Raw genomic sequence first — 15,987 nt, 5'->3', positions numbered from 1 at the left:
TGTACTTTTATGCAGTATTTACCCACAATACTAATTTGATAGAGCGGTGCTTTTTTTATATATATTTCTTCAGCAGCTGAGCTTTCATGTGAAGTGACGGATACAGGAGAAGAGGAAAACTATGGTGAAATTGAGGAGTAGGTGCTTTATAATTAATCAATCCAAAACTAGTTCTGTAATGATAAAAAAAGGTCGCTTTCTTAATCTTCTAGTTGGGTAGTTGTACCCAAAATCACCGCACAAGATGCTAAGATACATGATGATGCAACAGGTATATGCGATCACAGCCATAGGTCCATGGTGAAAAGCCTGAAAGTTAGCTTCCTTATCAGCTAGACGTAGAGATTCAAAGGGCATCGGGAATGTCAAGGACCATATTTTTTTTTTAGGGGGGCTGTGTACTCATGTGCATGGTGAGCTACCATCTCCAAAGCAGAATTATTGTTAGGTGTATGAAGTAGGTTATCTGGGGAGACAAATGCGTGATTAATGGTAGGCATAATCATGATTTTACATAATTAAAAACACAAGACTACGTCCTTCTAAACCTTTTTTTCCAAAAAAAAAAATAAAATAAGGTATACAGGCATGAAGAAGACTTATGATCCGTTGCATTTGACCATCATTGAATTTGTCATCAAGGTTTCTGTTCTAGTAAAACAAGGATAATTTGTTGCTTTCTGGTCTCTAGTAGGGGGAAATGAAATGATGCGTCCCCAGTCTTGCAAAGAAATGGTGTTTCAACGCTCACACGCAATCTTCAACAGGACAAGAAGTGTTACTGCTTAAAGCCATTTCAAGAATTCAACTAGATTAGAATTACAGGTTCGACGGAGACACCATGTTTAAATTTTAAATGATCGATAGATGGGCCCAAGAACAGAGAGATATGATTTACTTTAACGTTGTCGCAATGCAATCCACTCGATTCTTTTCAACGGGGTGAGAAGAAAAAAAAACCTAGATTTGGAAGCAAGTTTGACAGAAGCAGCAATACCAGCAGGGGAAACTATATATTTCATTCTCTTGCAATAACTTAAAACAAGATGTCCTAAATGATCCTATATATGCTAGTTCATCACTCATCGAGTCATGCCTACAAAAATTTGAGCACTTAACTGGAGAGCCTGCATCAAAGAATAATGATGTTCCATATTTCAATCCCATACCCTTAACTACGGTTCATGATCACTCAAAGGATGATCTGATACAGTTCCCTCAGAAGATATGTCCTCTACATCAGGCTTTTTTATTGGAGAAAAATCTGACTCGGTCTTGCTTGAATCACCACTATCAGGCTGGTCTGGTCTCTTCTCTGGAAGCATGCTCTGCACCTGAGGTGGCAACCGCTCTGTATCCTTGCGTTCTTCCGAAGCAACTTGTGAATCACACATTCCAACTTGGTCAGGAGATTTTCGCATGTGCACTTTACTTTCATGGATGCTTGAACTTGTTGTACCAGAACCAGAGGTTAAATGTGGGCCTGGAGCAACACAGGATGCCACCAATTGAAGAACTTCAGGAGAGGGGGATAATCCCATGGTTGTTTTCTTCTGTACGTTTAAATAAGCAGATGAAGTCAATGAATTCATCTTGCTTAAACTAGGAAGAGGCAGGTTGAGGTCAGACTCATTCCATGGGCGGCCTGAAGTTTCAGGAACTAACAGTGGAGGGATAGAGGTGGAAGCAACATTACTGCCATGGATGCCGTATCTAAAATCCTGGGTACTTCCCCCAGTATCTAGGGGGAACTGCCTGAACATATGTGACCTCCGCTTCTTTTTCTTCCTCAAAATCCATCTTGGATCCTTTGGTTGGGAGGGAGGTGGACCGGGAATAACAAATGGAGGAATAGTTGGCTGATTTTCTCCATATAGTACACGAACTGATTGTGCTATTGCTGATACAGTGGGTGGCAGCTCAGGTTCAGGCGGTTTAACAGGGGCAGTAACAGCTTCCCGAAGCCAATGAGGCAACTTGTTAGAGGAACTGCTTCCAACTACCTCTTTACCCTTTGAATTTATTGGATTCAGGACTTTACTTGGGTCCAAGAACAAACCTGAATTGCTTAATTCACCAATTCCCACATTATTCTGGGAATCCCGCGATATGTGTACTGATTTATCCAGAAGACTAGGCAATTTTCCGTACTTCATGGTTTCATATTCTTCCTCTCTTCGCTGTAAATCAAAGCTGGTTGAGGAATTCAAACCAAGAGAAGCCAAGTTGGTTGCTCCAAAAGAACTGAGCAGAAATGGCTTTTCAGAGGAAACATGCAAAGAAGGTCCCGCTGAAGAATCTCCAACAAAATTCGACTGCAGTTCATCTGGATTCCAAGTTGGAATTGGGCTAAAATGCTCATTCCGCAAACTAAGTTGATCCAATGGCTCAAAATGTGGCAGGCTAGAAGACAGATCACCAAAACCCAATTTCATGTCTGTCAGATGCGATTGAAACTTTGATGGTCTGCTTCCATGCAAAGCCCGTGTCATCATTCCCTCAGGAATGCTGGGAAACAAGGATGATTTGGAGGACTTTGTTGCCTTCAGTGTCTTTAGCAATGGGAAAGCAGACCCGTCCAAAAACTTGAGTTGCTCCTCCTCCCACCTAACTGCTAAATCTTCTGAAGTTTTGTACTTCGAGAATTTTAACCTGGGGTCTCTAAGCATGGCATCCCAATTACCCCTTCCATATCTCCGTACACCAACCCAAAGGAAATCAAGCTCATCCTCAGACCAGACATCTACTTTTGATTTCTTACTATACAAGCTACTTGATCCAGAGCCAGTCCTCATTATTATGTTCTCAAGTACCTTTCTGTGGTTTTCAGGAAATGATGGAAAAGAGGATGGCATCTGACCCAAACCCAGTGTGGGAGGAACCTCCTTCTCCAGCTGATTATATCTTATTGCATCTTGAGGGTGAAATTTCAAATTGGGCAACAATGGCATTGCTGGAAGGTCTCTCATAGAGTCATTTACAGCTTCAAGTCTTCTCCCCAGGGACAAGCTGGGTAGTAAGTCATGGTGTGTACTAGGTATGCTCTTGGAAGGAAGTGGGAATCTGGGCAGCAATTTCTCATCAAAAGGCAAGTTTGGCAGTGACATCTTTTCCTGAAAACCAGCAAAACTGGAACTGGAACCTTCCAAACGATCAGAATCTTTCCCATGTGATATAGGTGGTGGACACTGCAATAATTATAAAATATGTGTACATAAGTAAATAGGTCAGTTTTATTTAGAGATTAACAAAGTCAACAAAGCGTGTGAGAGACAGACAAAGAATACCGGACTAAACAGGTGCCAACCATCTGATAAGTTATTTTTAAGACGTTGCAAAACTTCAGCTGATGCATCTAGCAATTTTGGCTTATCTGATGTAGTCTCCTGATGTTTTACATCTGTCTCAATTGATGTTCCAGAGCAAGGAGGTAGACTAAATGGAAATTCTGGCCCAGTCACAGGCTTGCTTTGTCGACCCTTGGATCTTGAAGAGTTTTTGTGCAACAAATCCAATTGGTTGGCGTTGGGAGCACAGAGTCCTAGAACTGGTAACAGGTTGTTGGAAAGAAGCAAGTTTGCATTGCCTGTGCCCCGATTTTGGTAAGCTGGAAGTTTTGTGTCAGAGGGGTGTCCAAGAGAGTTAATAGAAAGATCCAGATGACCTCTCAACTTATGATTAGATAGGTGGCTCAACTTTATGGTTGCATCTGCATTACTCCTTGTTGCATCTGGCTGAGTGAACTCATAATCCTCTAAGTCAATCACAAAAGGCTTTTTCTCCCTGCCTTGTTGAGCAAACTCCACTGCCTGATTCCCATCCGTGTTGTTGGCAGGATGACAATGAGGAACCAGCTCAGGTAGAGGAGGCCCCTCATTAGGATGAAATACTTCAATTGAATTCCGCTGAGCAAGGCGTTCTTTTTGTCTAGCTCGAAGCTTAGCACTGCTCAAAGAAAAGTAAATTGAAACAGATGATGTCAACTATTTTTCTAAATCTTATTTTCCTCATAGTTAACTGTGTCCAGGTAGCGTGACATTTTCCACATGTTTCAAGAATATGAAGTCCTAGGATTCTAATTTATTTTTTATTTTTTTGATTGGTAAGATATCAGAATAATCTTAACTCGAGGTCCAATTTGACCCCATACCTATACTTTACATTACAGCAGCTAGAGTGTTGTTGTTGATGATGATGAGTCGAGAGCAATGGGTTTCTTGGGTGAAGAAATTTAACTTACTATTTTGCCTTTAGAACTCTTCCAGCTGGTGTATATTCCCGCTCAGGCTCCACTTCTGGTTCCCGGTCCTCTTCACCACCACTCTGCATTTAAAGTTGAACTTGATAGTTGAAACTATGACTAACTATAATCAAAAGAAGAAAAGAAAGGAAAGAAAAGAAGAGAATAACTATGACAACAAATGATACTATGACTAACTATAATCAAAAGAAGAAAAGGAAAGGAAAGGAAAGAAGAGAATAACTATGAATTGTGCTTGGTGGAAAACATGAAAGGTTACATTTTTGAGAGATCTGCTGAATCATTGAAAAGACAAGTAGCAAATCAAAAGTGTACTCCGGTTGAAAAAAATAAATATTTAAGAGCCTAGGTTTTTAATAAAAACAAAATTTTTTATGTAAATAAATCTTACTCCATGCAGCTTCAAGCTGGACGCACTAGAAATATGAGAAAGAAGCAAAAGGGAAAGACAGTTGAAAGGAGTGAACACCAAAAGTAAACTGGAGAGAAGGAAATAAAACTGAACTGAGCATGTTCATTGGCTTGCAATAAACAATATCAAAGATCAAAATGGTAACCAAGGTTCATCTCTCAATGAATGAGGTCAGCACTGCAATCTTCAGCGAAAACCATAGACATAAGAAGCTACTCCATTCTACCAATCTCCATAGTTTCAGACCATTTCCAATTTTTTGGGATAATAATGAATGTTTTTCCATCAAATGTTGATAGAGAGGATGAGGGAATGGGAAAAGGAAGCGGTTCAGTTTGTTTGGAATACTAATCCAAAGTTTTGGAAGAGATATAATAATGTAGGCATGCATAAACACTATAGAAAAAGGAAATGAAGGGGAAAGCTAAATCAGCCTATGGTCCAATAAAAAAATCACACGTGAACTAAGAGACCATTCTGGTCCAACCTTCATTGGCAACATGATAGACCAGCTTTGTATTCATTACACTTGGAAGCAAATAGAAGTACCTCACTTAATGTTTCGTTTGGGTGCGAAGCATAAGCTTCCCTGTAAGAGACAGCTTTCCTCAAGCGTTTCCCTCGACCAAGAGCAGCTTCCTCCTCAGTTTGATACTTCTCCCATCTAAAACCCAGTAAAACAAACAGGAAACTTAAATAAGCATTCCCGTGAAATACATTTCACTAAACAGAATAACTGAGTAATGGTAATTTTATCTCATGAATCATTTGAATTATGCATGTGGTTATTAGGAAAAAGGGGGAATAAGAAACAAATATTAACATGTTGGAGAGTAATTATTTCAATCATTGCTTTTCAATGTGAGGGGAAAAAAAAACAGAGTGTCCCAGCAGAACAAAATAAGAGTTGGAAAGTTATAATGTATTATTTCCCTAGTAAAGAAAGAGGAAACTATGAAGTGAGAATGATAATAAAAAAGGAATTAAAGAAAAAGATTACTAGACACTGAGACTAAAACAAATTTTCATATAATTTTAATCATAACTCTTTGTAGATGTTAAAGCACGTGAGGAAAAAAAAAACCATCACTAAAATTCAATTCTATTATAATCCCGTGGAACCTTGACTGTCAGGGTAACTTGACTTTACTCTTCTAAAAAAATAACCAAAATAACAAAATAACTATGACAAAGAGAGAGATAAATGGCCAAATTACAAGACTTTAAGGATCTACTGGACACTTTTGCATGTAAAGGACTTCAAACTGGATGGGTGTAGGTGTCCATAATTTATACGTGGACTTCTACAACAGAAAGCAGTATCCAAGGTAAAACATGGTCACATCAATTCACTGTACAAACAGTAATTCCTAGAACACAAAACTACTTCAGGTGTCGCAAAATCACTAGAAACAAAAAATTGTGAAATCGCTGCAATTCTTAATTGAAGTTGCTATATAATAACAAGGCCACTAGCAGTTCAGGATAACATCATCGCACATGAACAGCTGGGATGTCTACCTATAAATATACTCTACTGGACTGAACCCTCCCTTTGACCAATTGACCAAATGAATTGTTAATAGACTGTATTATTAATATTCAATGCACCTCAATTTGAATGTTTTAACAAGTCTTTCGATCAAATAAATCAAGCAACAGACTGACTGGTTCCAGAAAATGGTTCATAGCATGGCACGGATGGATAACTAGTTGAGTCATAAGATGCAGATTTTTTTTTTTTTTTAAGAATGAGTGACAAGACAACAATAACATGAAGGGAATTGCATGTTTAAAATATTCCAGAGTCAATAAAAAAATCATGAGTATATAGTTCAATCATGGTGAAACAATACGTTGCCAACACAGCCTGTTCACTTTTCCATGTTTTATAGAATAAAATTCAGACAAAGTACAACCACAGGTAAATCTCCTTACCTTACACGCAAAAGCCTGTCCCATTCATTTTCTTCAGTGACATTTATCACATTCTCCTCTTTCCTTTCAGGATTTTGTCCACAGGTATCATCAACCACAACTGGCGATTCAGCTCCCCCTTGCTCTTCTGGTGTTTCATCATTCCATTCCAAGGACTGCTTAGAAAAAAAGCAGAGAGATTATTAATCAAAACCAGCAGTAAACATAATTTTGTTTGTGGTATTCCTCTTTAGAATTAATCATTAAAGATGCAACATTCTGGAAAAGATTAAGATAAATAAATGAACCAGGAAAATCCACACAGCAATCAAAAAGGCAATAATAAGACAATCCAAAGAATATATTCAGAAACATTTTGAAACCAAAAGAAAGTCTCATCAAATAGCTATTTTAAAGAATAAATTTTTCAGAGGCTGAAAAAAAGAACAGGGAAAGTTTAAACAAAACCGAGCCAAACTAAGAAAAGAAATATACAGACTCCTAGGGGCCACTCTCCTCCAAATAACTTGGTCCCATGTTTTCATCACACATGGGGCAAGATGCAACAAACAGTTGCAACAGAAAACAGTAAGGCCTGGGAAATATGGTTGTTAATTTCTACAAGGGAAAGCCTAACTTTTACTCAGTAAATTTACAACCGTATGTAGCATCAGAATATAGCCCAGAGCATCTAACTCGACAAATTCCAATTTAAATAAACAAACTGAGGTTTTGGTAGATGCACCAAGGCACCAAGAAATGATATTTCAACCAAAGATTCTGATGAAGCAAAAGTTGTATTCCAGTAAAATAGTAAAAAATAAGCATGTCACCTGTAAGAGCAAAATGTGAGTACTTTTGACGTAGGAACAAATGAACAGATCAAAGTAACAACCAAATCACACACTCACCTTCACTGAGCCAAGCATATCATTCTCAAAATCTCCTTCAGCAGCATCAGTTGTTGCAAACTGGAGGTTTGAGCGGTCAAGTAACTTTGATATTGCATTTTCATCCCACACAATCTTGTTGCCACAATCTGTACATTTATCCTGATACACGTCCCCAAGGCCACCACCCCTCTTCCTCTGCTTTTGCTCCAGATCTGCTATTGCATCATCTTTATCTTTGTTGATATTATTCTCACTGTTATCTTTCCCATTCATGCTTGAAGAATCACTAAAAAGTTCTTCAGTTCCCCATCGTAGAATATCTTCCACTTCCTTCTGAGACCCAGACTTGTTCACAAAGAGCTGATCAAGCACTAGTTTCTTTCTAGCAAGTTGCAAGATGCGCTCTTCAACACTGGCACGAACAACAAGCCTGTACACCAGAAGTCTATTGGATTGCCCAATTCGATGTGCTCGATTCATAGCTTGGATATCAGAATGCGGGTTGAAATCGGAATCATAAATAATGACAGTGTCAGCAGATGCTAAATTGATTCCAAGGCCACATGAGCGCGTCGACAACAGGAAAACAAATCGACTTTTATCTTGGTTAAATCTTGCAATTGCTGTCTGGCGATCAGAGACTGATACAGAACCATCCACTCTCTCATATGTTTTAGGGCCGAACTCTATGTTCAAATAATCCTCAAGGATATCAAGAAGCTTGGTCATTTGTGAAAAAATTAGAACTCTATGCCCTTCCTTGTATAAGATCTTGAGCATGGAATGCAGCAGAGTCAGCTTGGCCGAAGCTTTTATTCGCATTTCATGAAGAAATTCTAATGACCCAGAATCAGGCTCAGTACCTGGTATTAGATATGGATGATTGCAAATTTTTCTCAGCTGCATCACAATGTTTAGCATCGATTGTTGTGCAACTCCTTTCCCAATGTTCCGTAACATTTGATAATTCTTCGTTAGCATTGCTCGGTAATATTCAGCTTGGATAGAAGACAACTCAACAGGAACTATTCGTTCTGTCTTGGGGGGGATATTTTGCATAGCATCCTTTTTAAGCCTTCTTAACATATGTGGTGCAACAAGTTTCTTCAGTTCTTCCACTTTTTCAGTAGTTGTGAGATCATTAAATTTCTCCTCAAAGGAAGATAAAGAGGGGAATGAAGCTGGCTGTAAGAAATTGAGCAAATTATACATCTCACCAATGTTATTCTGAAGAGGGGTACCAGTCAAAAGAACACGGTGTTGGAAAGAGAACGTATTGAGCAAACTGAACAGCTTGCTCCCTGAATTCTTAAGTCTATGGCCCTCATCAACTATAAGAACTTCCCAAGGAACTCCACGCAAATAAGTGGAATCCGCAAGAACCATTTCATAAGTAGTTAAAAGAACATTAAATTTGTAGGAAGTGGTTTTCTTATTCATCTCATTGGGATTACTAGCATGCCATTCATACTGGCGAATCATGGCCCTTGCTTTTGCACACCCATGGTACTCCACAACATTTAAGTTGGGAGCCCACAGTGCAAACTCAGAGAGCCAGTTAGGCATTGTCGAAAGTGGAACCAAGACCAAGCAGGGAAGAGAAACTTTGAGCTCAAAATACAAAGATGAAATAAAAGCACAAGCAGATACTGTTTTTCCCAGCCCCATCTCATCAGCAAGTATCACATTTTTGGATTTATGCCAACACTTTCGCAACCAATTCAATGCCTCGAGCTGGTGAGGGAACAAGGAGCCTCCTTTTAGCTCCTCTGGTTGCTCCACCAGAGTAGCAATTTCATTTTGCAGACCATCACACCTCCCTTTCCGTAGATCATCCCTTGCAGAATCTTTTTCCAACGCCCGGCGTTCAAGTTGATCAAACTGATTGATCAGATGAACTGATTTTTTGAGAATAGGACCGTCCACACTTTCCCAAGTGCATTCGTCATAAGGAAGACCAGTCCATTTTACAAAAGCTTCCCTGCTGCCCTCAGAACCACGGAGAGCAATTACCCGCTGGGGCTGCTTCCACTTCTCCTCACAGATATTTATCACAGCATTTCCATACTTAGCCTTATAATTCTCTAGTTTTCTCTTTGCAAGAACTTTTAGCTGGGATTCTGAAATCCAACTGTTATGTATATGAGACCTCCCCACCCACTTAACTAGGAATTCATAAGCTGTTGTCCCTTTGTTCGCACATATTGGTTCTTCCATGGTAGGCTTCAGTACTTTATTTTCACCACCACAAGTTTTGATTTCCACATCTTCTTTTCTGTCTTTGATTTTAGGAGAGATATGCGTTTCACAAACTTCAGAAATTTGAACCCTAGAGCCTTTCAAACAAAAATCAGTGGTTTCTTCAATCACCGGATTTTCATGTCTTTTCGCTGTTACTTCTGTCGTTATTGCAGATTCATCTTGATCCGTACCACTTATGCCTACAGAACCTGAATCCTTTCCATCCTTCCCTAGTAAATCCTTGCTGTTCCCTCCTTTACAGTCTTTGCTTGCAGATCTTCTGTATACACGTATTGTGTCCACTCTGATGTCATTCTTCACACTTACATCCTTCTCAGAACTTTCAATAATGTCAGGATGACCCTCGACATGATTTTCAGCAATCCCCACATCTGAATCCACATCACAAACAGCTTTTACCTCTAGGTGTCCATTTTCAAACTCTGGGATAAGCAATTCATCAGAAAGCTGGTCATTTTTGGTAATCTGAAATGTAACACATGACGAGCTTGTATTATCACCTTGAATCCGACAGCCCAATACCCGATCAACCTGTAATGTGGATATAAATCATATTGTATGAATTCAAGTATTTCAAGTAGAAAGCATTCGTCTATATCTAAGAGATTAATAGAAGAAAGCCTACAAATTTTCTGGATATAGCTGATTCACCTGCTGAAGTTCGGTCATGATAATATCTTCACATTTCTCGGTTTCTTCCGCATGAACCTCTGCTTTATATGACTCTTCTAATGTTTGTGCAACTTCCACGGGATTCTTCTGATGAAATAAATAAATTTACTCATAATAACCATAACACCAAACATAGGCATGCAGCAGCAATAAATGACAATGATGCTGAGAATGACAAGAGGAACAGTACTGACATGAAGAAGATGACAATGATTGTAAAGTACTGATCTTGAGTAAGGGATATATGTTTGGGCTGATTGCATCATTTATTGATTTTGCTACTGTGAAGCCTAAATCCAAGATAGATGGGGGTTCTATGAGCACACGGTGGTGGAGAGAAATAATCTGCCCACGGTAGATGGTGCCAGTAGGAACACCGCCAACAACAAACTACTGCGCCAGCTTGCATGTAACATCAATAATGCAAAACCAGACAGATGAAGTGGTATATTGTTACAGTGCTAACAACTAATAAAGAGTGAGAATTTAATGTAGCAATAACCAGTGACATGTGGTAAGCACATAATGACCCAAGGTACAGGCACATAGTCATACTTACCAACCGTTATTGTTACTATCTTGTATTTTATGCTTGATGAAATATCCACATAACTATAAAGGGAAAATGAAAAATAATAGTAAAAAAAAATTACCTCATCTTTCTGCAAATCTAAGTTCTTGAGTTCAACATCTTCTGCTGACAAAAATACAGAAACCTCATGATTAACAGCTTTCTGTTTCTGGTTCGATTTATGAGTCCCAGAACTTGCAGTATTGGTTTTAGATCTATGTTTTTTGGAAGTGCGTTTTCCCTTGTTGGTCCTGTGCTTCTTAAAACTGACCACACTACAGCCTTCAAGCTTTCTTTTCCTGTTCTCAGAGGTTGCACCAATTGCAAGAACAATTTTCTTTCTTGGAGATCCATTATCGCAAGACAAGACAAGCTTCTCACCAGAACATTCATTATTTGGCTCGGATTCAGTAAGTTTAGAATGAGACAAAAGTTCGTCAGCAAGGGAAATTGATTTCTTCCCTGCTGATGACTCCTTTGGAGATGCAGGAGGTTTCTTTTCATCAATGTTCACATGCAATGAAGTGCCATCTACAGAACCAAGAGCAGATGGATCGCTTGGCTTGGAGCTAGAAGATACATATAACAAGGAGTCTGGGTCTTTTTCCACGGATTTGGATCCTACTGTTAGAACAGATTTACCTTTGCAGGAGGACCTTCGCTTGGAGACAATGGAGCTTCCAAAAAGAGCAGATACTTTGTCAGCGACTGACGACTTTACTCCAGTCCTAGAATTTGTAGTGACAATTTTTGTTCTTGCACGTTTTGAAATGGAACCCAGTGGGTTAATGGACTTCAGCGGGTCACTTTTTTGAGAGCACTTTGGGCATTGCCATTTTCCCATTGGGATGCGCTTCAGAACATGAATAAAAAAGAAATAAAAATATGAGGGAACAGTCATTGATATCATCAAATATGGAAGGAAGGAAAAACAGAAAGAAAATCATCGGCATGCAGCTTCAATACAACTGAAAATACCTTTAGAGGTGGATCAAGGCACTGTAGATGATACACCCGGGGACAGCTATCACAGCACAACAAGTTGCCACCAAGATCACATATTACACATTCATAGTAATACTGGAAGGCAAAGTTTATTAAAAGGTAACAAGGAGTCAGTAAATGCAAGCACATACCCAAGACACTCAACTCCAAATAGTTATAAAGATGAGTAGCTTGCTGAAACAACAAAATTAACCACGGAAATAAGTTATGAACAGAGGGAATAGCATATCAAATGAACTTTATCGGCATGTGATTTTAACTTGCGATCTAGAATCCTAATGGTATCATCCAAAATATAGAAGAGGGGGAGAGAGGGATTGTGAACACCAGCTACACGCCTCTGCCACATAAAGAGATCAAAAGACTTCTCACATTGTTCTTGTGCCACCATCCATAGACAAATTACTCACTAAAACAACCAGAAAGCTTGTGTCATATTTAGGTTTGGAACGCCCCATGTAGTTAAAATTTATAATTCCAGGAAAGGCTCCAGAAAAATGAGAAGAAGATCCTTCGATTATTGTTCTGCTCAAAGACATCAATTATGTTCAATTGCAAAAAAGACTAAGCTAGAAAAGGTTCTTCAAAACACTTACTAACAGTTTCCTTAATTTGATTGGAATCAATGAGATGGGGGTGATTTAACCTGAAACTTCTTCTGGTAAAACCTAGAACTAAAATTTAAAGGAAAGCATTGGTGATGTATCAAGTAAATATTTTCACATCAGGGGGGTCTTCCTGTCATGATCTCAACAGAGCATTTCATGAGGATCATTGCTTTTTACAGAACACGCTCTACAGCCAAATTTTAGACCTGATAGGGATGTACAGAATTTCTTTTACTTCCTGTGCTATTTTATGTTACCAAAGTCCCGTTTCAGTAATAAATATTTAATTTAAAGCCATGATGAAATGATATTTTCAATTCTCAAAGAAAAGGAAGAACTGATGAATTAAAATGTCCAATTGAAGCTCCACCAGGCTTTATATGGAAGAAAGTCCCATTCATAAAAAAATTGGTTCCAAACACATAGGACTGTCAAGCCACATGGATGTTTTTGTAAGACAAATTGGATCCAGATGATGATCATAAACAGCCATGCAACTGAGCATAGAAGATGAAACCCAAAACATGAGACAAAGATAATATAATTAAAATGTGCTCCATAAATTATCAGAAAAGGTTTTATTATTCAAAACCGATGATAAGTAAACTGCCCGTTCAATTAAAATCAGAGCAAAAATGTGTTCATAAACCATCTATCAAGAATTTTATGCTATACTTTTGAGCTGAAGAAACATCAATCCAACAGAATGCTACATGGAACAAAAGGATAACTCACCCCATCATTTCCTTTCTTCTTGGATGTAGATAGATCAGAACTTAGTTCACTCTTTGGCCTGCGTTTAGCAGCAGAAGTATTCCTTGGAGACTCCAGGTTATCTTCTTTACTAGTAGAAACAACTCGTCCATATAGAATCTTTTTTCGTTTTCGCTTCAAGACCCAGTTTCTGCTTATCATTTTGCTACTTGTTGAGCTGTTATCCTTCATCTTTTAATCCTTTGTTTTGCATTTGCCAGAAGCATCCCCACAACGCATGCCATGCATCAGATAGGAAGTAGCATCAAAGATCCAAAAGAGCAATTTAAGCCACTACAAATCCTCAGCATCCTGTTGAACATTTATAAAGGAACTCCAATAAGAAAATAGCAACATTGGATAACAACAAATTAGAATGAACCAAATGGTGACTAACTTTAATACTGCCTACTGGCTTTGACAGCATCCACATAGAGAAGTACAAGACATAATCAGTGTTCAGTATAGATAATCAGACCTTGTCAAATCCAACAGGAAAAAAAAAAGTTAAAATTGCATGATATCTCAAACAAAAGCAGCACAAAGCAACAAGCACTTCACAAGGTTTTGACTTCAAATTGGCTAATCACTGCAATTAGCTATGTCTATCACATCAAAGAACTCGTGTTATTATTTCCTCTCAGTGAAAGGTAACATTCTGCAATTTAGGAAAGGATAAGATACCAGATCATCAAAAAGTTAAGTCCTACACTAAGTAATAATTGCAAGGGGGTGCATCCTCTCGCTATACTAGCGAAATCAAGTCCCGTAGATGAAAATCCAAAATTAGCATTTCACACTAAAGTTTAACCCATCAGATTAGTTTCGGTAAAGTAAAAGACTCAAATTGCAGAAATGATCCCAATGCAAGTATTACAATGACAACAACCCACCTCCGGACTCAAAGCACAACCAACCAAAACCATTGACTTGATTAATCACCAACTACCTATTTGTTGACCTCGTAGCAGGAGATTGACAGACATTTGCTACAATTCGCAATACCAAATTGGAATTGGCTCCAACAAATACATACAAGTTTCACAGAGACCGAAAGCCAACCACTGCACTAGAACAGCACAGCTGAAGCAAGCCACCACAATCTCTGTAGTGAAATCAATTAGCTGTTCAGACTTAAGCAATCAAAACCATGAAATGTCAAACGAAACCACAAAAAGAGTGCCAAAATTGAAGAATCCAAACATAAGGAACTTGACCAAGCACATGCATTCACTCAAAACCAAAAAAACCCCATTCCATCAACTATTCGATGAAACCACATTCTTTTCAAAACCCATGTACCAAATAACTCCATATCACCAAACAATTCGGCAGCAATCAATAAAACAAACACGAACTCCAAAATCAAGCAATAAAAACATCAAAACAGCTAGGAAATTAGCTCAAACTACATAATATCGAAACCACTCGTAGAATTAACCCAACAACCAACTTCAAACAAAGAAATAAGAAGTACCCAGATAAGAAAACAAGCTCACCAATCTTTGTTGTGGATCAAAAACCAATCTTTGCTGTCTAATGTCCTCAGAAATAGACGGGTTAAGCAAGATACACACTATAGAAAGCTGGAGGGATTAGGGCTTGGAAGTTAAGGAGAGAAAGGTATGCGATGCGAGAGAGAGAGAGAGAGAGAGAGAGAGAGAAGCTAAGACACAAATAGCGAAACAACATTAAAATAATATAAAGCCCCCACCACCTCTCTCTTTATATATACAATCAATACATTTAGAGAGAGAAAGATAGAAGGATACGGTTTCGCCGGGGTCATAGGACGGGGTTACACTCTGACATTTCAGCGCATGAGAGAGACAGTGATAGCTAGCAAAAGCCCGTCAAATTGCACCTACCCACTTATATATTGCCACGTGTCTCAAGCTGGGTTCATGTTCCCAAAAATTTTCCTTCCTTTCCTTTTTCTCCTCATTTGATCTTGCGTGTCTTTCTAAATGTAACTCCAATGAGTCCCCTACTCCTCGTCCTCTCTCTCTCTCTCTCTGGTTGCGTTGCATTTTATAGAAAGAAAATGCAGAGAGGGAGGGAGAAGGTGAGGCTCAAATATTCATCGTTATTTTTTGCACACCGATTCGGATGCACTAACCGCTGCTGCTGTCGCCGCCACTAATTCTACCCAAACTTTCATAAAATGTCAGCATAATATACAAGCTCATTTTTTTTTATCCCCGTGATGTTAGTGTTTATCGATTGTATATGTATATACCTATTTTCATTCCCCAAATATATATATATATATATATATATATATATATAAAAGATATAATTTTCTACCATTTTGTACTAACATCCCATGTATACGAATAGTTTCTTGGATTTCTTTTACTTTTTATTTTTGAATCTGAATTTTTCTTTGATGCTGTTGGTATTCAGACCATTTAGCTCGAACACAATTTAGAATATTCATCATTAGGCACTTGTATATTTTCTCTCTCTCTTTATGGTGTTCGTTTCTGCTTACAATATATGCTGATTTCTACCGTTACCTATCAATACATACATATATATATATATACACACTCACACAATGAATGTGATGTGATTTTACTGCAACAGTGGAGTGCACGTGATCTCTTCTAATGGAACATGACATGACTACA

The 15,987-nt window shown here is 38.4% G+C and overlaps 1 protein-coding gene across 8 annotated transcripts; it reads right to left on the bottom strand.

Moving 5' to 3' along the window:
• Positions 1 to 984: 984 nt before the first annotated feature.
• On the bottom strand, positions 985 to 15,543 carry LOC118028605 (protein CHROMATIN REMODELING 4). Of its 8 annotated transcripts, none has more exons than XM_035032261.2 (13): positions 15,127 to 15,543; positions 14,854 to 14,940; positions 14,248 to 14,459; positions 13,337 to 13,666; positions 11,967 to 12,068; positions 11,071 to 11,841; positions 10,397 to 10,504; positions 7,502 to 10,276; positions 6,612 to 6,766; positions 5,223 to 5,337; positions 4,241 to 4,323; positions 3,288 to 3,945; positions 985 to 3,188 (listed from the first exon to the last, which is right to left on the bottom strand). In XM_035032261.2, exons 4-13 carry the CDS (start codon positions 13,544 to 13,546, stop codon positions 1,176 to 1,178), a joined length of 6,990 nt encoding a protein of 2,329 aa, XP_034888152.1. In that variant the 5' UTR covers positions 13,547 to 13,666; positions 14,248 to 14,459; positions 14,854 to 14,940; positions 15,127 to 15,543; the 3' UTR covers positions 985 to 1,175. The 8 variants fall into 8 exon arrangements, with proteins under 8 accessions (XP_034888152.1, XP_034888151.1, XP_034888149.1 ...); XM_035032260.2 differs by lacking the exon at positions 14,248 to 14,459 and adding an exon at positions 13,752 to 13,832; XM_035032258.2 differs by lacking the exon at positions 14,248 to 14,459.
• Between the last annotated feature and the right edge of the window lie 444 nt (positions 15,544 to 15,987).

The sequence above is a fragment of the Populus alba genome, chromosome 3, assembly GCF_005239225.2.
Source record: "Populus alba chromosome 3, ASM523922v2, whole genome shotgun sequence".
Classification (NCBI taxonomy): domain Eukaryota; kingdom Viridiplantae; phylum Streptophyta; class Magnoliopsida; order Malpighiales; family Salicaceae; genus Populus; species Populus alba.
This window is presented reverse-complemented; position numbering and strand designations above follow the sequence as displayed.

Excerpts from the sequence above, each read along its gene's own strand:
- LOC118028605 (XM_035032261.2), bottom strand. The coding sequence starts at position 13,546 with ATGAAGGATAACAGCTCAACAAGTAGCAAAATGATAAGCAGAAACTGG. Across the intron at positions 11,842-11,966 it reads GCCTTGATCCACCTCTAAAG|CGCATCCCAATGGGAAAATG; the intron begins GTATTTTCAGTT and ends CATGTTCTGAAG. Across the intron at positions 10,277-10,396 it reads TCATGACCGAACTTCAGCAG|GTTGATCGGGTATTGGGCTG; the intron begins GTGAATCAGCTA and ends TCCACATTACAG.